The sequence below is a fragment of the Salmo salar genome, chromosome ssa18 (assembly GCF_905237065.1).
Source record: "Salmo salar chromosome ssa18, Ssal_v3.1, whole genome shotgun sequence".
In the NCBI taxonomy this organism is placed as follows: Eukaryota; Metazoa; Chordata; class Actinopteri; order Salmoniformes; family Salmonidae; genus Salmo; species Salmo salar.
Window position 1 is genome coordinate 78,845,088 of NC_059459.1, and position 22,500 is coordinate 78,867,587.

General features: G+C 45.4%; 1 protein-coding gene across 2 annotated transcripts in view; it reads right to left on the minus strand.

Annotated features, from left to right (window-relative positions):
- Positions 1 to 22,500, minus strand: part of LOC106578106 (1-phosphatidylinositol 4,5-bisphosphate phosphodiesterase beta-3-like) — a 94,453-nt gene that overhangs the window by 14,272 nt on the left and 57,681 nt on the right. For both annotated transcript variants that reach the window (XM_045700505.1, XM_045700504.1), the window contains exons 15-22: positions 17,282 to 17,383; positions 17,089 to 17,162; positions 10,659 to 10,755; positions 10,287 to 10,496; positions 6,664 to 6,818; positions 6,338 to 6,499; positions 5,086 to 5,185; positions 1,082 to 1,186 (exon numbers count right to left, since the gene is read on the minus strand). In XM_045700505.1, the coding sequence (XP_045556461.1) occupies positions 1,082 to 1,186; positions 5,086 to 5,185; positions 6,338 to 6,499; positions 6,664 to 6,818; positions 10,287 to 10,496; positions 10,659 to 10,755; positions 17,089 to 17,162; positions 17,282 to 17,383 (1,005 nt within the window). The remainder of the gene's footprint in view (positions 1 to 1,081; positions 1,187 to 5,085; positions 5,186 to 6,337; positions 6,500 to 6,663; positions 6,819 to 10,286; positions 10,497 to 10,658; positions 10,756 to 17,088; positions 17,163 to 17,281; positions 17,384 to 22,500) is intronic.

Genomic DNA, 22,500 nt, shown 5'->3' on the forward strand with positions numbered 1-22,500 from the left:
TAAGGCCTCAGCATACTCTGTAACACATGTTTCATGGGGTTGGTTAAGGCCTCAGCATACTCTGTAACACATGTTTCATGGGGTAGGTTAAGGCCTCAGCATACTCTGTAACACATGTTTCATGGGGTAGGTTAAGGCCTCAGCATACTCTGTAACACACAAGGAGCAATGTGCCTGGTACACACATTTGTTGTTGCATTTAAGTGCAGAAAAGGATGTCATGAAAGTAATTTCCTTAGTAGGTGATGTCAGAGTTCAGCTAACGTGAACGAGTTCTCCCAGTAAAAATGTAGGGGCGTATTCATTACATCTTTCAACGGAAACCGCTAACTGATCACCATTTCATTACCAAACGGAATGAAAACGGAGAGGGACCAACCCGAACTTGTCCAATAGAAACTTTCTGTTGCAAAACGTTCTGCAAAAGAAAATATTTTGCAACCGAATCGGCGTAATGAAAACATCCTTGGTGTTCTTTACGGGTAGTGCCGTCCTCTGGGGTTACGGGTAGTGCCGTCCTCTGGGGTTACGGGTAGTGCCGTCCTCTGGGGTTACGGGTAGTGCCGTCCACTGGGGTTACGGGTAGTGCAGTCCCAGGGCAGTTATGGGTCGTGCAGTCCCAGGGCAGTTATGGGTATTGGAGTCCCAGGGTAGTTATGGGTAGTGCCGCCCCAGGGGGTTATGGGTAGTGCAGTCCCAGGGGGTTATGGGTAGTGTGCGTTCACCCTGGTGTCCCTTAAGAATGTAGTCCTAGAGGGTTATGGATAGTATACTCCTTGGGGGTTATGGGTAGTGTAGTCCTAGAGGGTTATGGGTATTGTAGTCCTAGAGGGTTGTGGGTAGTGTTGTCCTAAAGGGCTATGGGTAGTGTAGTCCTAAAGGGTTATGGGTAGTGTAGTCCTAAAGGGTTATGGGTAGTGTAGTCCTAAAGGGTTATGGGTAGTGTAGTCCTAAAGGGTTATGGGTAGTGTAGTCCTAAAGGGTTATGGGTAGTGTAGTCCTAAATGGTTATGGGTAGTGTAGTCCTAAATGGTTATGGGTAGTGTAGTCCTAAAGGGTTATGGGTAGTGTTGTTTCTTACCCTGGTGTTCATTAGGAACATAGTCTTGAGCCTCGGTATAGACCAGGAGGGAGGGCAGCATCAGAGGTTGGTTCATCTCGTTCTTCAGGCTGATGTAGTGGTAACCTACGCACACACGATTTAAAAAACACACACGTTGAAACATCCCAAGAAAACAACACATCTCATAGTATTAGAGGTGATTCACCAGTATGATAATAGATTGAGAAGGACCGAGCACGCCCCCATTCTCATCGACGGGGCTGTAGTGGAGCAGGTTGAGAGCTTCAAGTTCCTCGGCGTCCACATCACCAGCAAACTAACATGGTCCAAGCACACCAAGACAGTCGTGAAGAGCGCGCGACAAAACCTATTCCACCTCAGGAGACTGAAAAGATTTGGCATGGGTCCTCAGATTATCAAAAGGTTTTACAGCTGCACCATCGAGAGCCTCCTGACTGGTTGCATCACTGCCTGGTATGGCAATTGCTCGGCATCCGACCGCAAGGCACTACAGAGGGTAGTGCGTACGACCCAGTACATCACCGGGGCCAAGCTTCCTGCCATCCAGGACCTCTATACCAGGCGATGTCAGAGGAAGGCCCTAAAAACTGCCAAAGACTCCAGCCACCCAAGTCATAGACTGTTCTCTCTGCTACCGCACGGCAAGCGGTACCGGAGCGCCAAGTCTAGGTCCAAGAGGCTTCTAAACAGCTTCTATCCCCAAGCCATAAGTCTCCTAAACATCTAATCAAATGGCTACCCAGACTATTTGCATTCCTCCCCCTCCCCTCTTCTATGCTGCTGCTACTCTCTGTTATTATCTATGCATAGCCACTTTAATAACTCTACCAACATGTACATAATTACCTCGACACCGGTGCCCCCCGCACATTGACTCTGTACCGGTGCCCCCTGTATATAGACCCGCTATTGTTATTTACTGCTGCTCTTTAATCATTTGTTATTCTTAGCACTTAAGGTATTTTCTGTTAGGGCTAGGGGGCAGTATTTTCACAGCCGGATAAAAAAACGTACCCGATTTAATCTGATTATTACTCCTGCCCAGTAACTAGAATATGCATATAATTATTGGCTTTGGATAGAAAACACCCTAAAGTTTCTAAAACTGTTTGAATGGTGTCTGAGTATAACAGAACTCATTTGGCAGGCCAAAACCTGAGAAGATTCTGTACAGGAAGTACCCTGTCTGACCATTTCTTGGCCTTCTTTGCCATCTCTATCCATTACAGAGGATCTCTGCTGTTACGTGACACTTCCTACGGCTCACATGGGCTCTCAGAAGGCGGCAAAAAGCTGAATCGTGGCTTTGCAGGCTCTGGTTGAAACAAAGTAGCGCGTTTGGGTAGTGGCTGGTTACAGTACTGTGAGACTCAGGCGCGTGCCCGCGTCGACAGAATGCTTTGTTTTCTTTCCTCTGTTTACCTAAACGCAGATTCCCGGTCGGAATATTATCGTTTTTTTACGAGAAAAATGGCATAAAAATTGATTTTAAACAGCGGTTGACATGCTTCGAAGTACGGTAATGGAATATTTAGAAATCTTTTGTCACGAATTGCGCCATGCTCGTAACCCTTATTTACCCTTTCGGATAGTGTCTTGGAACGCACGAGCAAAACGCCGCTATTTGGATATAACGATGGATTATTTTGGACCAAACCAACATTTGTTATTGAAGTAGCAGTCCTGGGAGTGCATTCTGACGAAGACAACAAAGGTAATCAAACTTTTGTAATAGTAAATCGGAGTTTGGTCAGGGCTAAACTTGGTCGGTGTCTAAATAGCTAGCCGTGATATCTACTGAGAATATTGCAAAATGTGCTTTCACCGAAAAGCTATTTTAAAATCGGACATATCGAGTGCATAGAGGAGTTCTGTATCTATAATTCTTAAAATAATTGTTATGTTTTTTGTGAACGTTTATCGTGAGTAATTTAGTAAATTCACCGGACGTTTGCGGGGGGTATGCTAGTTCTGAACGTCACATGCTAATGTGAAAAAGCTGGTTTTGATATAAATATGAACTTGATTGAACAAAACATGCATGCATTGTATAACATAATGTCCTAGGGTTGTCATCTGATGAAGATCATCAAAGGTTAGTGCTGCATTTAGCTGTGGTTTTGTTTTTTGTGACATATGCTAGCTTGAAAAATGGGTGTCTGATTATTTCTGGCTGGGTACTCTGCTGACATAATTTAATGTTTTGCTTTCGCTGTAAAGCCTTTTTGAAATCGGACAGTGTGGTTAGATTAACGAGAGTCTTGTCTTTAAAATGCTGTAAAATAGTAATACGTTTGAAAAATTGAAGTTTTCGGATTTTAGAGGAGTTTGTAGTTCGCGCCACGCCCATCATTGGATATTGGAGCAGGTGTTCCGCTAGCGGAACGTCTAGATGTAAGAGGTTAACTCCATTGGGATAGGGGGCAGCATTGGGACGTCTGGATGAAAAGTGTGCCCAGAGTAAACTGCCTGTTTCTCAGGCCCAGAAGCTAGAATATGCATATAATTAGTAGATTTAGATAGAAAACACTCTGAAGTTTCCAAAACTGTTAAAATAATGTCTGTGAGTATAACAGAACTCATATGGCAGGCAAAAACCTGAGAAAAATCCAACCAGGAAGTGGGATATCTGAGGTTTGTAGTTTTTGTGATTGCCTATCCAATATCCTGTGTCTATGGGGTCAGATTGCACTTCCTAAGGCTTCCACTAGATGTCAACAGTCTTTAGAAAGTTGTTTCAGGCTTCTATTGTGAAAGGGGAGAGAATAAGACCACTCAAAGCAGGTGGCTCAGCTGAAAGCCTTTAGTTATTTATCGCGCACGGCCGTGAGCGCGAGCTCCGTTCCCTTTCCTTTCTAATGACAACGGAATTGTCCGGTTGGAATATTATTGAAGATTTATGATAAAAACATCATAAAGATTGATTATATACATCGTTTTGACATGTTTCTATGAACTGTAATGGAACCTTTTTGACTTTTCGTCTGGGCTTTGTGCATTTGGATTACTGGACTAAACGTGCGAACAAAAAGGGAGGTATTTGGACATAAAGATGAACTTTATCGAACAAAACAAACATTTATTGTCTAACATGGAGTCATGGGAGTGCCATCAGATGAAGATCATCAAAGGTTAGTGATTCATATTAATGCCATTTCTGACCTTTGTGACACCTCTCCTTGGTTGGAAAATGGCTGTATGGTTTTCTGTGGCTAGGCGCCGATCTAACATAATCGCATGGTGTGCTTTCGCCGTAAAGCCTTTTTGAAATCGGAAACAGCGGCTGGATAAACAAGAAGTTTATGTATAACGCTTGTATCTTTCATCAATGTTTATGATGAGTATTTCTGTAATTTGATGTGGCTCTCTGCATTTTCACCGGATGTTTTGTTTGAGACAATGCTTTTCTGAACATAAAGCGCCAATTTCAAATGAGGTTTTTGGACATAAAGATTAACTTTATTGAACAAAACACACATTTATTGTCTAACATGGAGTCCTGGGAGTGCCATCCGGTGAAGATCATCAAAGGTTAGTGATTAATTTTAACACTATTTCTGACCTTTGTGACACCTCTCCTTCTTTGGAAAATGGCTGTCTGGTTTTCTGTGGCTAGGCGCTGACCTAACATAATCGCATGGTGTGCTTTCGCCGTAAAACCTTTTTGAAATCGGACACTGTGGCTGGATTAACAAGAAGATTATGTTTAAAATGGTCTATAATACTTGTATGTTTGAGGAATTTTAATTATGAGATTTCTGTTGTTTGAATTTGGCACCCTGCAATTTCACTGGCTGTTGGCGAGGTGGGACGCTAGCGTCCCGAACGATCCCAGAGAGGTTATAGGCATTTCACTGTAAGGTCTACCTACACCTGTTGTATTCTGTGCATGTGACAAATACAATTTGATTTTAAAACAGAATATTGCAAGTAAATCCCCATGGCAACAGATTACAATAAGTCTGAATGGCTGACTCCAGCAAACCGTACTCAGTACTGACCAGGGCGGATAGTTGACACAGGGCAGATACGATGTCCCAGGAACTTCCCATTCTCCTCAAACACGGCGATCCTCAAAGACGCCAAGGTGGGGAGGACCACCTAGAGAAGAGGAGGGGAGTCGAAGAGAGATTATCAGGACAATCCTCAGAGACACACCAGGGTGGAGAGGACCACCTAGAGAGGAGGAGAGGACCACCTAGAGAGGAGGAGAGGACCACCTAGAGAGGAGGAGAGGACCACCTAGAGAGGAGGAGAGGACCACCTTGAGAGGAGGAGAGGACCACCTAGAGAGGAGGAGAGGACCACCTAGAGAGGAGGAGAGGACCACCTAGAGAGGAGGAGAGGACCACCTAGAGAGGAGGAGAGGACCACCTAGAGAGGAGGAGAGGACCACCTAGAGAGGAGGAGAGGACCACCTAGAGGAGGAGAGGACCACCTAGAGAGGAGAGACCACCTAGAGAGGAGGAGAGGACCACCTCGAGAGGAGGGGAGGACCACCTAGAGAGGAGGAGAGGACCACCTTGAGAGGAGGAGAGGACCACCTAGAGAGGACCACCTAGAGAGGAGGAGAGGACCACCTAGAGAGGAGGAGAGGACCACCTAGAGAGGAGGAGAGGACCACCTAGAGAGGAGGAGAGGACCACCTAGAGAGGAGGAGAGGACCACCTAGAGAGGAGGAGAGGACCACCTAGAGAGGAGGAGAGGACCACCTAGAGAGGAGGGGAGGACCACCTTGAGAGGAGGGGAGGACCACCTAGAGAGGAGGGGAGGACCACCTAGAGAGGAGGGGAGGACCACCTAGAGAGGAGGGGAGGACCACCTAGAGAGGAGGAGAGGACCACCTAGAGAGGACCACCTAGGGAGGACCACCTAGAGAGGAAGGAGAGGACCACCTAGAGAGGACCACCTAGAGAGGAGGGGAGGACCACCTAGAGAGGAGGGGAGGACCACCTAGAGAGGAGGAGAGGACCACCTAGAGAGGAGGAGAGGACCACCTAGAGAGGAGGAGAGGCCCACCTAGAGAGGACCACCTAGGGAGGACCACCTAGAGAGGAGGAGAGAAATTATTTGTTGTTTTATCACAATGCAGGGCTAACAAATGAGCCCTATTGAAATGAATGGAAGTAGTGAAAGTAGATGGACATTCCCAGCATTATGGGCAATGTTACGTTGTGTGCTTGTGTTTCCGCGAGTGTGTGTTCGGTTCGTGAGTTTGCACTCATGCGTGTGTTGAGGCTGTGTTAACGTTACCTTGTTGAAGACAAATGTCTCGTCATCCCAGACAGGGTCCAGGCTGTTCCCATTGGACGTCCTAGTGCGATACTTCCTCTTTGTGTCGGCAGGAAGTCCAAACATGTCCACTTCCACGTACACGCCCACTTTCTTATCGGTCAGGAACTGACCCGAGATCACCTGGAGATGGAGAGAAGGAGATGGTCACACACACACACACACACACACACACACACACACACACACACACACACACACACACACACACACACACACACACACACACACACACACACACACACACACACACACACACACACACACACAAACTCCTACCCACTCACCCTGATCTTGACGGTGTTGGCTACGATGCCGTCCACAATGTTCTCAGTGAAGGGGTCAAAGTGTTTGTCTGTCCGTCTCATGAACTCTGGTTTCAGCAGGTAACCACTGTGGCCATTATACTCAAATACTCCCATGTTCAACTGCATGGGCAGGTCTAAGAGAGAGGGGGAGGGAGGAGAGAGGGGGTAGGGGAGAGGGGGTAGGGGAGAGGGGGAGGGAGGAGAGAGGGAGGGAGGAGAGGGGGGCAGGGAGGAGAGAGGGGCAGGGAGGAGAGAAGAGAGGGGAGGGAGGAGAGAGGGGGAGAAGAGGGGCAGGGAGGAGAGAGGGGGCAGGGAGGAGAGAGGGGGCAGGGAGGAGAGAGGGGGAGAGGGAGGAAGAGGGGGAGAGGAGGGGCAGGGAGGAGAGAGGGGGCAGGGAGGAGAGAGGGGCAGGGAGGAGAGAGGGGGGAGAGGGAGGAAGGGAGAGGGGGAAGGAGAGAGGGGGGGAGAGAGGGGGAGGGAGGAGAGGGGGCAGGGAGGAGAGAGGGGCAGGGAGGAGAGAGGGGGCAGGGAGGAGAGAGGGGGCAGGGAGGAGAGAGGGGGCAGGGAGGAGAGAGGGGGCAGGGAGGAGAGAGGGGGAGAGGGAGGAAGGGAGAGGGAGGAAGGAGAGAGGGGGAGGAGAGAGAGGGGGAGGGAGGAGAGAGGGGGAGGGAGATTGTCAGTCATAGAAATAAGTGAAGCAAGGAGACAGAGGACTGAACAGAATGAGAGAAAGAAAGCGAGCGAGCGAGAGAGCGATGAGAGATATGTGTCAACAGCAACCGTTGGGAAATCCTCTGCATTATCATTAATAGCAGACTCTTACATTTCCTCAGCGAAAACAATGTACTGAGCAAATATCAAATTGCCTTTTTACCAAATTTCCGTACGACAGAGACATAGTGGAGTGGTAACGTGCGTGCAAGCAGTTGCTCCCGACGCCACTTGGGTTCACTGCAGCATCCACCGAGAGGCTCTTGCTGCCAAGGGAATGCCTGACAGCTTGAAAGACGTTTTGGACACTACAGTGAAAATGGTTCACTTTGTTAAAGCAAGGCCCCTGAACTCTCGTGTATTTTCTGCACTATGCAATGATATGGGCAGCGACCATGTAACACTTTTACAACATGCAGAAGTGTGCTGGTTATCAAGGGGCAAAGTATTGACACATTTTTTTAACTGAGAGATGAACTTAACATTTCTTTTCTGACCATAATTTTCACTTGTCTGACCGCTTGCATGATGATGAGTTTCTCACACGACTGGCCTATCTGGGTGATGTTTTTTCTCGCCTGAATGATCTGAATCTAGGATTACAGAGACTCTTTGCAACTCAATGTGCAGGACAAAATTGAGGCTATGATTAAGAAGTTGGAGCTCTTTTCTGTCTGCATTAACAAGGACAACACACAGGTCTTTCCATCATTGTATGATTTTTTTGGTGTGCAAATGAACACAAGCTTACGGACAATGTTAAATGTGATATAGCGAAGCACCTGAGTGAGTTGGGTGCGCAATTACGCAGGTACTTTCCCAAAACGGATGACACAAACAGCTGGATTCGTTATCCCTTTCATGCCCTGCCTCCAGTCCACTTACCGATATCTGAACAAGAGAGCCTCATTAAATTGCAACAAGCGGTTCTGTGAAAATGGAATTTAATCAGAAGCCACTGCCAGATTTCAGGATTGGGCTGCGCTCAGAGTATCCTGCCTTGGCAAATAGCGCTGTTAAGACACTGATGCCCTTTGCAACCACGTACCGATGTGAGAGTGGATTCTCGGCCCTCACTAGCATGAACTAAATACAGGCACAGACTGTGTGGAAAATGATTTAAGACTGAGACTCTCTCCAATACAACCCAACATTACAGAGTTATGAGCATCCTTTCAAGCACACCCTTCTCATTAATCTGTGGTGAGTTATTCACAATTTTTGATGAACAAATAAAGTTTTATATGTAAAATGGCTAAATTAAGAGCAAAATTATTGATTGTTATTATATTATTATTTGTACCCTGGTCCTATAAGAGCTCTTTGTCACTTCCCACGAGCCGGGTTGTGACAAAAACTCACACTCATTCTTATGTTTAATAAATGTATCGTATAGTGTGTGTGTGGCAGGCTTACAATGATGGTAAAAAACATTTGAGAGTACGCTGACCCTGGTGCTAGAGGGGGTACAGAGCTGGAGGTTGAATGTTTGAAGGGGTACGGGACTATAAAAAGTTTGGGAACCACTGCCCTAGAGCACACAAAAAACTATACATACCTCGGCCTAAACATCAGCGCCACAAGTAACTTCCACAAAGCTGTGGACCATCTGAGAGAAAAGGCAAGAAGGGCCTTCTATCCCATCAAAAGGAACATAAAATTCAACAACCCAATTAGGATCTGGCAAAAAATACTTGAATCAGTTATAGAACCCATTGCCCTTTATGGTTGTGAGGTCTGGGGTCCGCTCACCAACCAAGAATTCACAAAATGGGACAAACACCAAATTGAGACTATGCATGCAGAATTCTACGTTGTACACAAAGTATATTTTTGTAGAACACCAAATAATGCATGCAGAGCAGAATTAGGCCGATACCTGATAATTATCAAAATCTAGAAAAGAGCTGTTAAATTCTACAACCACCTAAAAAGAAGCGATTCCCAAACCTTCCATAACAAAGCCATCACCTACAGAGAGATGAACCTGGAGAAGAGTCCCCTAAGCAAGCTGACCCTGGGGCTCTGTTCACAAACACAAACACACCCCACAGAGCCCCAGGACAGCAACACAATTAGACCCAACCAAATCACGAGAAAATTACTTGACACATTGGAAAGAATTTACAAAAAAACTGAGTAAACTAGAATGCTATTTGGCCCTAAACAGAGAGTACACAGTGACAGAATACCTGACCACTGTGACTGATCCAAACTTAAGGAAAGCTTTGACTATGTACAGACTCATTGAGCATAGCCTTGCTATTGAGAAAGGCCACCGTAGGCAGACATGGCTCTCAAGAGAAGACAGGCTATGTGCACACTGCCCTCACAATGGGGTGCAAACTGAGCTGCACTTCCTAACCTCCTGCCAAATGTATGACCATAGACACATATTTCCAGCAAATTACACAGATCCACAAAGAATTCGAAAATAATTCAAATTTTGATAAACTCCAATATCTACTGGGTGAAATACCACAGTGTTCCATCACAGCAGCAAGATTTGTGACCTATTGCCACAAGAAAAGGTCAACCAGTGAAGAACAAACACCATTTTAAATACAGCCCATATTTATGTTTATTTATTTTCCCTTTTGTACTTTAACTATTTGCACATCATTACAACACTGTATATAGACATAATACAACATTTGAAATGTCTTTATTATTTTGAAACTTCTGTGAGTGTAATGTTTACTGTTCATTTTATTGTTTATTTCTCTTTTGTATATTATCTACCTCACTTGCTTTGGCAATATTAACCTATGTTTCCCATGCCAATAAAGCCCCTTGAATTGAAATTGGAGAGCGCGAGAGATGGAGGTGGAGAGAGGGGAAGAATGAGGGGAGGAAACGAGGGAGAAGGAGATAAAAAGAAGGAGACTTACCAAGAGTCTGGAAGTTTAGAGCCACCATCTGACAGCCAACGTTCCAGAAGAGTTGAGGCATGTAGTTGGAACTGTCTACCCTGGTGCCCTTAGGATAGATACGACTCAGCTGCTTCTTATTGTACTCAACAAACTCAATGGGAGCACTCTTCAGGGAGTCCATCCCCTTAGTCTCAACGAACGACGACATCTCAAAATACTTATTCCTCTCTGAGAGTGTGAGAGAGAGAGAGAGAGAGAGAATATATTAACATCAGCTAAAATAAATCAGTGTGTGGATTGGCTGACCATGAACTACGAGTGAGTCATGCTCTACATGAGAGGGGAGGTTAGGCCTCCCACACACACACCTCGCACTCAACACACACTCACTGTTTGCGACCTCAAAGCTCTTGAACTTGACAGGTTCTATGTAGTTGACCAGAGTAGACATCTCCTCTGTTGCGTTCACCTCACTACTAGCAGTACCCTGAGAGAGAGAGAGAGAGAGAGAGACAGAGAGAGAGACAGAGAGAGAGAGCGACAGAGAGAGAGAGCGAGAGAGAGAGCGAGAGAGAGAGCGAGAGAGAGAGCGAGAGAGAGAGCGAGAGAGAGACTTTGACTTGTCTTTCTTTAACCTCTAGGGTAGGGGGCAGTATTTGCACAGCCGGATAAAAAACGTACCTGATTTAATCTGGTTATTACTACTGCCCAGAAACTAGAATATGCATATAATTGTTTGATTTGGATAGAAAACACCCCAAAGTTTCTAAAACTGTTTGAATGGTGTCTGTGAGTATAACAAAACTCATATGGCAGGCAAAAACCTGAGAAGATTCCTTACAGGAAGTGCCCTCTCTGACCATTTCTTGGCCTTCTACACTCTCTTTATTGAAAACTGAGGATCTCTGCTGTAACGTGACACTTCCTACGGCTCCCATAGGCTCTCAGAAGGCGGCAGAACGGGGAATGATGACTTTGCAGGCCCAGGCTGAAAAACAGTAGGGCATTTGGATAGTGGTCGATCAGAGAACAATGAGACTGGGGGCGCGTGCACGAGCCGACACCATGTTTTTATTTTTTCGTCTTTGAACGAAAACAGGGTTTCCCGGTCGGAATATTATCGCTTTTTTTATGAGAAAAATCGCATAAAAATTGCTTTTAAACAGCGGTTGACATGCTTCGAAGTACGGTAATGGAATATTTAGAATTTTTTGGTCACGAAACGCGTCGGGCGCGTAACCCTTCGTCACCCTTCGGATAGTGTCTTGAACGCACAAACAAAACAGAGGATATTTGAACATAACTATGGATTATTTTGAACCAAACCAACATTTGTTATTGAAGTAGAAGTCCTGGGAGTGAATTCTGACGAAGAACAGCAAAGGTAATCAAATTTTTCTTATAGTAAATCGGAGTTTGGTGAGGGCCAAACTTGGTGGGTGTCAAAATAGCTAGCCCGTGATGGCGAGCTATCTACTCAGAATATTGCAAAATGTGCTTTTGCCGAAAAGCTATTTTAAAATCAGACATAGCGATTGCATAAAGGAGTTCTGTATCTATAATTCTTAAAATAATTTATGTTTTTTGTGAACGTTTATCGTGAGTAATTTAGTAAATTCACCGGAAGTTTGCGGTGGGTATGCTAGTTCTGAACGTCACATGCTAATGTAAAAAGATGGTTTTTGATATAAATATGAACTTGATTGAACAAAACATGCATGTATTGTATAACATAATGTCCTAGGAGTGTCATCTGATGAAGATCATCAAAGGTTAGTGCTGCATTTAGCTGTGGTTTGGGTTTATGTGACATTATATGCTAGCTTGAAAAATGGGTGTCTGATTATTTCTGGCTGGGTACTCTGCTGACATAATCTAATGTTTTGCTTTCGTTGTAAAGCCTTTTTGAAATCGGACAATGTGGTTAGATTAACGAGAGTCTTGTCTTTAAAATGGTGTAAAATAGTCATATGTTTGAGAAATTGAAGTAATAGCATTTCTAAGGCATTTGAATATCGCGCCACGGGATTCCACTGGCTGTTGAGTAGGTGGGACGATTTCGTCCCACATACCCTAGAGAGGTTAATGGCACATCCTCATTTAATTTCATTAAAACCTCACCCCACCCCCCTTTAAAAAACAAATATCCCCTGTGCTGCATACTCACCTTGCCCTGTAGCCCACGATACAACACCACACATCACAATAACCAAAACCTCTATAACCGTATGTCCAACCCATCTTCCCCAGCTATACAGACGGCCCCCCCAACACACCATATCTCCTGAAACATCTCCCCCAGCTATACAGACAGCCCCCCCAACACACCATATCTCCTGAAACATCTCCACACTGTTTATCATTTTATACAACTCAAATTCCACCCAAGACGCGCAGAGACCATCCCATTAAACAATAGTAAAGGGTCTGTTATCCCTCCACCTTTGACCCTGTTCCTCCTTGATAGCCAAATAGCCAACTTTGCCTGAGCAAACAAGAACATTCAACAAAGCACATTTGGTCTTCTCCTTATTTGAATACCTGTATCCCATTATAAACAACTCAACAGTAAAAACCACCCCCAACCTCTCACACAGACATTCTAACAGAGACATTAATGGCTTTACCCTGGTGCACACAGAAAACACATGATGCACTGTTTCACTCATGACACAGAAAGGACACCCCTGTCCGACTCCCGGTTCAACACGTACCAACCAGCTGTTAGTGGCCAGGGCTCCATGAAGAACCCTCCACTGGAGGTCCCCTGACCTCTTTGGTACTGGGGGTTTGTAGAGCCCCCTCCATCTAAAACCCACCATACTCTCTGCCCCACACACCCCCTGCCACTGATGTGCCTTCACTCCTGTTAGGCTCCTAATGTTCCTAACCTTAACGCAGAGGTTGTAGAGGGCTTTACCTCCCACCCCTTCAAACTCCCCCAGGCTCGGAGTGTTAAAATCTAACAAGCCCTCCAGACCCCCTTGCCAGTCCCCAGTCTCTGCCGTCACCTGCAGTGGCGGAAACATTGTTGGCCCCTCCCCCTTTGGCCCCTCAAACACCCCCCCTTACCGGCTCAGACAGTTTCTCCTGGACCTCCTCCAGGAATCTCTCCAGCAACCTAAGAGACGTTAGTCCTGTTTGTTGTGCCAGGACTTACAGGGTTTTCCACCCCTCCTCTCCCAGCAGTCTCAGGTCACCCAGCCTTAGTAAACCCCCTGCCATCAGTTGCCTCTGCAGGGTGGCCGACTGGACCGATCTCAAAGGAATGGCTGGGTTGTGGAAGATCGGCTCCTCCCACACCCACAGCCCAGGCTCCACACCCCCTTCTCGTGTGGGCCTTAGCAGCTGCCAGGCCCTCAGCACTGCAGAGTAAAAATCTGAGAGACCTGCTGTACTCAGCCTCTCCAGCTTCATGAGGAACAGCTGCCTGTCCAACCCTAATCCACCAGCTCTCCTCAGCAGTGCGCATGTTGGTTCCCTCCAGCCGACATCAGTATGGTACAGCAGTCTCTGCACCGCCTTTAGCCGGAATGCAGCCACCTTGCTCTCCAGTTCCACCAGGCCCTGTCCTCCATCGTGTACGGACACATACATCACTGCCGTGATGGCCCAACCAGAAATAAATCCTCCAGCTTGTGAACCGACCGGCGCGCGGGGGGTCACAGGGAGGATGCCGCCAGGTTGTTGATTATCAGCACCCTCCCTCTATATGACACTTGGGACAGGAGCCACCTCCAACCTGGCCAGTCTTGACACCACTGCCTGTGACAGCCCCTCCCAGTTTGTCCTGATCCACCTCTCGGAGCACAGGTACAACCCCAAAATGTTAAGCCCTTCACAACCCCACCGCAAACCACCTGGAAGTAGAGGGGCCCTTTCCCCCCATAACAGAGCTTTGCTCTTGCCCCAGTTTACCTTAGCTGATGATGCTCCCTCGTACACCTTCAGACTGGTCTCTAGTGCCTGTATATCCTGCCCATCACAGAAACATCATCTGCATACGTCGACACTGCTATGCCTGTCACCACACCTATGCCTGTCCAGCACACTCCTTGCCTTCTTCTGTGTAGCAGGCCCAGAAAAGGCTTAATGGCTAGTGTGTATAACTGCCCCGATAGAGGGCATCCTTGTCTAATGCCCCGTCTCACCCAGACTGGCCTACTGAGCCCCCCTCCCACCTTAACCATACATGATGCCCCAGCATACAACAGCTTCACACAGGTCAAAAACCTTTTCCCCAAACCCAAAACCAGACATCACATTAAACAGATACTCATGGTCCACTCTATCAAAAGCTTTCTCTTGATCTAAAGAGACCAGTCCAAAGTTCACATTAGAACCTCTCGACAAGTCCAGCATGTCCCTGACTGAGCGTCCCGGTACACAATATGTCTGGTCCTTGTGTAATATAGAGTCCAGATGGGACTTCAGTCTGTTAGCGAGGACCTTGGGCAAATATCTTGTAGTCCGCACAGACCAACGCCTCAGGCCTCCAGTTCTTAAATTCACCCAAGTCCCCTTACTTTGGCAGGAGAGTCAGAACCGCCCGACGACAACTCATCAGAAACTCTCCTACCCTGACCCATTCACGCACCACGCAAAGGAAGTCCAGTCCAATTATTCCCCAGAATTTTGTATAAAACTCCACTGGGAGTCCATCGACCCCCGGTGCACGACCGGGGGACATCTGGGTTACTGCCTCTGCCAGTTCATGGGACAACAGAGGAATGCCCATTTCATCCCTCTGTGCCAGAGAGAGCTTAGGGAGTTCTGCAAACAAGACCTGTGCATACAGAGGATCACACAGTTCTGCCCTATACAACTCAATATAAAACTCCACAGTCCGCTCCCGCATCTCCACCACCACAGAGGTCACCCGCCCATCAGACAGCCATAGACAATCTTTGGCTTCGCCGCTCTGTCTTTCCAAACCAAAGAAGAAGGAGCTAGGAGCGTCCAGCTCCTTGTGCATGGAGAACCTAGCTCTTACAAGTTCTCCCTTTGCTTTAACTGGGGTAAAAACTGCCCAGGTCCCTACGTAATTCAGCTGAATTAGCCTGGAGGCCTACATTGCCTTGCCCCACCACTGATACTACACTTGGAGTTCCCCTAATACTCTCCTAGCCTCTGAGGACGGTGCCAGAAGGGATGGCTGATGTTTTACGTGCTCCTAACCAACTGTACTATTTGGTTTGTTTTTACACATTGTTTGTAACTGATGTTTTAAACTTATTGTGTACATAATGTTGCTGCTACCGTCTCTTATGACCAAAAATAACTTCTGGACATCACCATTTTTTCCCCCCCATATACTAATTAGGATGTGAGATCCTATGGTTGTGAGGTCTGGGGTTCACTGAGGTCTGGGGTCCACAAATCAAGCATTGATACTCCCATATCTGTTAGGTGAAATACCACAGCGTGCCATCATAGCAGCCAGATGTGTGGCCCGTTGCCATGAGAAAAGGGCAACCAGTGGAGCACAAACATTATAAATACCACAAATATTTCTCTGTTTATTTATCTTCCCCTACTATTCATACTACAACTATTTGCACATTGCTAAAACACAGTACATACAAATAATATAAAAGTTGAAATGTCTATCCTTTTTGAGTGCATACTGTTAATTTATCATTAAAAAACAACACATTTTTGTTGATTTCACTTACTTTGGCAATGTAAAAATATGTTTCCCGTGCCAATAAAGCCCCTTGAATTGAAACTGAACTGAGACAGAGAGACAGAAAGAGAGAGACACAGAGACCGAGACAAAGAGACTGAGAGACCGAGACAGAGAGAGAGAGAGACCGAGACAGACAGAGAGAGAGAGACCGAGACAGACAGAGAGAGAGAGACCGAGACAGACAGAGAGAGAGAGACCGAGACAGACAGAGAGAGAGAGACCGAGACAGACAGAGAGAGAGAGACCGAGACAGACAGAGAGAGAGAGACCGAGACAGACAGAGAGAGAGAGACCGAGACAGACAGAGAGAGAGAGACCGAGACAGACAGAGAGAGAGAGACCGAGACAGACAGAGAGAGAGAGACCGAGACAGACAGAGAGAGAGAGACAGAGAGAGAGAGACCGAGACAGAGAGAGAGAGACCGAGACAGAGAGAGAGAGACCGAGACAGAGAGAGAGAGACCGAGACAGAGAGAGAGAGACCGAGACAGAGAGAGAGAGACCGAGACAGAGAGAGAGAGACCGAGACAGAGAGAGAGAGACCGAGACAGAGAGAGAGAGACCGAGACAGAGAGAGAGAGACCGAGACAGAGAGAGAGAGACTGAGACAGAGAGAGAGAGACCGAGACAGAGAGAGAGAGACCGAGACAGAGAGACCGAGACAGAGAGAGAGAGACCGAGACAGAGACCGAGACAGAGAGAGAGAGACCGAGGCAGAGAGAGAGAGACCGAGACAGAGAGAGAGAGACCGAGACAGAGAGAGAGAGACCGAGACAGAGAGAGAGAGAGAGACCGAGACAGAGAGAGAGAGACCGAGACAGAGAGAGAGAGACCGAGACAGAGAGAGAGAGACCGAGACAGAGAGAGAGAGACCGAGACAGAGAGAGAGAGACCGAGACAGAGAGAGACCGAGAGACCGAGACAGAGACAGAGAGAGAGACCGAGAGAGACCGAGAGAGACCGAGAGAGAGAGAGACCGAGAGAGAGAGAGACCGAGACAGAGACAGAGAGAGACAGAGAGAGACCGAGGTCAATAAAAAAGATACATAGAACCATTGCATGTTCATTTGCTCACTGGGATGACCCAAGTAAATAGAACACTCTTCAGGGAACACTAAGTAGAGGACTCACCTCATCAGAGTTTGGTTTCTTCAGTTCAGCCACTGGTTCCTCTTCCTCCTCCTCATCACTTTCTCCCTCCCCTCCTACCAGAACACATGTAAACATGTTACCTATGTCTGTCCATCCATCCATCCATCCTTCTCTCTCTCTCCATCCCTCTCTCCCACCCCAGCATGTTCGATCATTCAGGAAGTGAACTGACCAATAGATTTGCGAGGATCTCCGTCTTTAACCAGCCTGCCTGCCAGCCTCTCTTCCCCATTGGATAGCAGCTGGCCTCCATCACTGTCACTGAAATGACAGTCTAAACAAACAGAAAATAAATACTTGTCAATAATGTACTGTATACCACTACAGGAGATACACGTACTGTATACCACTACAGGAAATGCACGTACTGTATACCACTACAGGAGATACACGTACTGTATACCACTACAGGAGATACACGTACTGTATACCACTACAGGAGATACACGTACTGTATACCACTACAGGAGATACACGTACTGTATACCACTACAGGAGATACACGTACTGTATACCACTACAGGAGATACACGTACTGTATACCACTACAGGAGATACACGTACTGTATACCACTACAGGAGATACACGTACTGTATACCACTACAGGAGATACACGTACTGTATACCACTACAGGAGATACACGTACTGTATACCACTACAGGAGATACACGTACTGTATACCACTACAGGAAATACACGTACTGTATACCACTACAGGAAATACACGTACTGTATACCACTACAGGAAATACACGTACTGTATACCACTACAGGAAATACACGTACTGTATACCACTACAGGAAATACACGTACTGTATACCACTACAGGAAAAGTCACACGGAACAACATAATACATTTGGAGGTGTGTGTAGGTTTGTTTGTACTATACTCTAAATGCCTGTGTGTGTCCATACTTACAATACGTGTGTGTGTGTGTGTGTGTGTGTGTGTGTGTGTGTGTGTATATATCTGTATATATACTGTTAACAGGTGAAGCATGCTCCAGTGTGTACAGTACCAGTCAAAAGTTTGGAAACACCTACTGTCGTGTTTTTGGCTATGCCGGATTAAGTGATATGACATGCTATTCTATAAAATCCTTTCTCCGTAATTAATATTACCTGATTAAACTAATCATGTAAATGTAATTAACTAGAAAGTCGGGGCACCACGAAAGTATGTTTATAGAGCTGTTATCTTCCGAATAAACTCTTAAAGACCTAGTAATATTTTACATCAATAGCAGTCAATATTTAATCATCACCTTATTTCAGTCACATCTGAAAGTGGTCAATTCTTGGTTATCTTCACGAACCCTGGCTAACAAGTTGAATCAGCAATACAAAATGTGTTTTATTATTTATTTACTAAATAAATCACACAGAATGGATCATACATTGATTACAAATGATGTCATAAAGGAAAAGGTTCTTAGCGGACGGAACAGATATGACGGCTGGTTACACAAAGAAAGGGGGTGGGGTTTTGAATGATTGTGTCTCTCTATCGGGCCGTAGGCAGCTATGCTATTCGTAAATACAGTATCTTATGCATTCTAAATTACCGCCCATTTGGAAAAGGAAAATGCAATGAATATTTAGTCTGAGCTGCGCTTCGATCGGTTGGTCGTAGATGGGAGGCCGGGTTGTCCTTTGAAGAATGTCTGGTGGTAGAACGGTTACTTGGTAGTACCGTCGTCGTGTGGTAGAATAGATACTCTGTCCGTCCTCTCCTAGCCCACGTCTACAGTTGCTGCGCTAACGCAATGGCTAGGAGGTATCACTTCTTTCGTGAATATGAGTTCAAAGTTCATACCAAGTTGCCATACTTTAACCTCATGCTATATCCTGGCTGGTATAGTTGAAGTTCATCCTTCCGGCGTGTAGGTCGTCACCTTCACATTGAAATTCGATGCCAATTTCGTTAGGTTCTTGCTGAGGTTGGCTTAGTTCTGTAGGTGGTCTTTTGTCCTTTCAACGTGGGGACTGCCAGTCCTCACGTCCTTGGAACAGGAAGTTACATTTTTGTCAACGGGTTTAAATAGTGGTGAAAGAAGGGCGTGTTTCATAGTTTCACATCCCATGTCTGTTCACATGGGCGGGGCCTCAGTGAGCAGATTGGTGTTCTTCTGACAAACCGTTCTCTCATTAACCTGTTAGGGCTAGGGGGCAGTATTGACACGGCCGGATAAAAAACGTACCCGATTTAATCTGGTTACTACTCCTGCCCAGTAACTAGAATATGCATATAATTATTGGCTTTGGATAGAAAACACCCTAAAGTTTCTAAAACTGTTTGAATGGTGTCTGTGAGTATAACAGAACTCATATGGCAGGCCAAAACCTGAGAAGATTCCATGCAGGAAGTGGCCTGTCTGACAAGTTGTGTTTCATCTTGGCTCTTTTTATTGAAGACTGAGGATCTTTGCAATAACGTGACACTCCCTACGGCTCCCATAGGCTCTCAGAGCCCGGGAAAAAGCTGAACGATATCGAGGCAGCCTCTGGCTGAAACACTTTATCGTGTTTGGCAAGTGGCCGATCCGAGTACTATGGGCTTAGGCGCGTGCCCGAGTCGACCGAATTATTTATTTTCTTTCATCTGTTTACCTAAATGCAGATTCCCGGTCGGAATTTTATCGCTTTTTTACGAGAAAAATGGCATAAAAATGGATTTTAAACAGCGGTTGACATGCTTCGAAGTACGGTACTGGAATATTTAGAATTTTTTTGTCACGAATTGCGCCATGCTCGTCACCCTTATTTACCCTTTCGGATAGTGTCTTGAACGCACGAACAAAACGCAGCTGTTTGGATATAACTATGGATTATTTTGAACCAAACCAACATTTGTTATTGAAGTAGAAGTCCTGGGAGTGCATTCTGATGAAGACAGCAAAGGTAATACAATTTTTCTTATAGTAAATCTGACTTTGGTGAGTGCTAAACATGCTGGGTGTCTAAATAGCTAGCCCTGTGATGCCGGGCTATCTACTGAGAATATTGCAAAATGTGCTTTCACCGAAAAGCTATTTTAAAATCAGACATATCGAGTGCATAGAGGAGTTCTGTATCTATAATTCTTAAAATAATTGTTATGTAATTTAGTAAATTCACCGGCAGTGTTCGGTGGGAATGCTAGTCACATGCTAGTCACTTGCTAATGTAAAAACCTGGTTTTTGATATAAATATGAACTTGATTGAACAAAACATGCATGTATTGTATAACAATGTCCTAGGGTTGTCATCTGATGAAGATCATCAAAGGTTAGTGCTACATTTAGCTGTGGTTTGGGTTTATGTGACATTATATGCTGTGGTTTGGGTTTATGTGACATTATATGCTAGCTTGAAAAATGGGTGTCTGATTATTTCTGGCTGGGTACTCTGCTGACATAATCTAATGTTTTGCTTTCATTGTAAAGCCTTTTTGAAATCGGACAGTGTGGTTAGATTAACGAGAGTCTTGTCTTTAAAATGGTGTAAAATAGTCATACGTTTGAAAAATTGAAGTTTTAGCATTTTTTGAGGAATTTGAATAACGCGCCACGGGATTACACTGGCTGTTGAGTAGAACGTCCCACCTAGCCCATAGAGGTTAAGAAGCTAAAATTACATTTAATCTTTTCACAAATAGTTTCATATTTAAACATTTAAATTGCACAACAATTCCATGTGAATCTGATAACTAGAATGTGTAGACGTTCCCCAGATACAGTTTATGTCGTCCTGTCATCAGTAATAATGTCTCAGACGCCAACTGACCTGACATCATATTCATTAAGTACCAACACATATTTTCAACTGGTTGGATTACCAAAATATGGTTCTGTTCCCCACCTTTTGACCAGAATCTCTATGTTAACAAAGGGCTTTTCAGAGTCCACACTATAGAGTAGAGAGAGCAACAGGGGGAAGGTATTTACGGGGGTCATAAACCCCCATCAGGCCAACTCATCGTGAGGCCAACTCATCATGAGGCCAACTCATCATGAGGCCAACTCATCATGAGGCCAACTCATCGTCAGGCCAACTCATCGTCAGGCCAACTCATCGTCAGGCCAACTCATCGTCAGGCCAACTCATCGTCAGGCCAACTCATCGTCAGGCCAACTCATCGTCAGGCCAACTCATCATCAGGCCAACTCATCGTCAGGCCAACTCATCATCAGGCCAACTCATCATCAGGCCAACTCATCATCAGGCCAACTCATCCAAGTTTTTTTATTTTTTTTATTTTCTACATTGTAGAATAATAGCGAAGACATCAAAACTATGAAATAACACAAATGGAATCATGTAGTAACCAAAAAAAAAAAGGGTTAAACAAATCAAAATATATTTTATATTAGAGATTCTTCTCGGTCGGGGACCGAGAGACAGAAAAACAGTTTCTATCTCAAGGCCATCAGACTGTTAAACAGCCATCACTAACATTGAGTGGCTGCTGCCAACATACAGACTCAAATCTCTGGCCACTTTAATAATTAAAAATAGGATGTAATAAATGTATCACTAGTCACTTTAAATAATGCCATTTTATATAATGTTTACATGCCCTACATTACTCATCTCATATGTATATACTGTATTCTATACCATCTACTGCATCTTGCCTATGCCGTTCGGCCATCGCTCATCCATATATTTATATGTACATATTCTTATTCATTCCTTTACACTTGTGTGTATAAGGTAGTTGTGAAATTGGTAGATTACTTGTTAGATATTGCTGCACGGTCGGAACTAGAAGCACAAGCATTTCGCTACACTCGCATTAACATCTGCTAACCACGTGTATGTGACCAATAACATGTGATTTGAAGTAGCCACCCTTTGCCTTGATGGCAGCTGTGAACACTCTTGTGTTATTTCATAGTTTTGATGTCTTCACTATTATTCTACAACCTAGAAAATAGTAAAAAGAAAACCCCTGGAATGAGTAGGTGTTCTAAAACTTTTGACTGGTAGTGTATATCTATACCGTTAACAGGTGAATGTACCTTTATTTAACTAGGCAAATTCTTATTTACAATGATGGCCTACCGGGGAACAGTGGGTTAACTGCCTTGTTCAGGGGCAGAACGACAGATTTTTACCTTGTCAGCTCAGGGGATTTGATCCCAGCAACCTTTTGGTTACTAGTCCAACACTCTAACCACTAGGCTACCTGCTCTAACCACTAGGCTACCCGCTCTAACCACCAGGCTACCCGCTCTAACCACCAGGCTACCCGCTCTAACCACCAGGCTACCCGCTCTAACCACCAGGCTACCCGCTTTAACCACTAGGCTACCCGCTCTAACCACTAGGCTTCCTGCTCTAACCACTAGGCTTCCTGCTCTAACCACTAGGCTTCCTGCTCTAACCACTAGGCTACCCGCTCT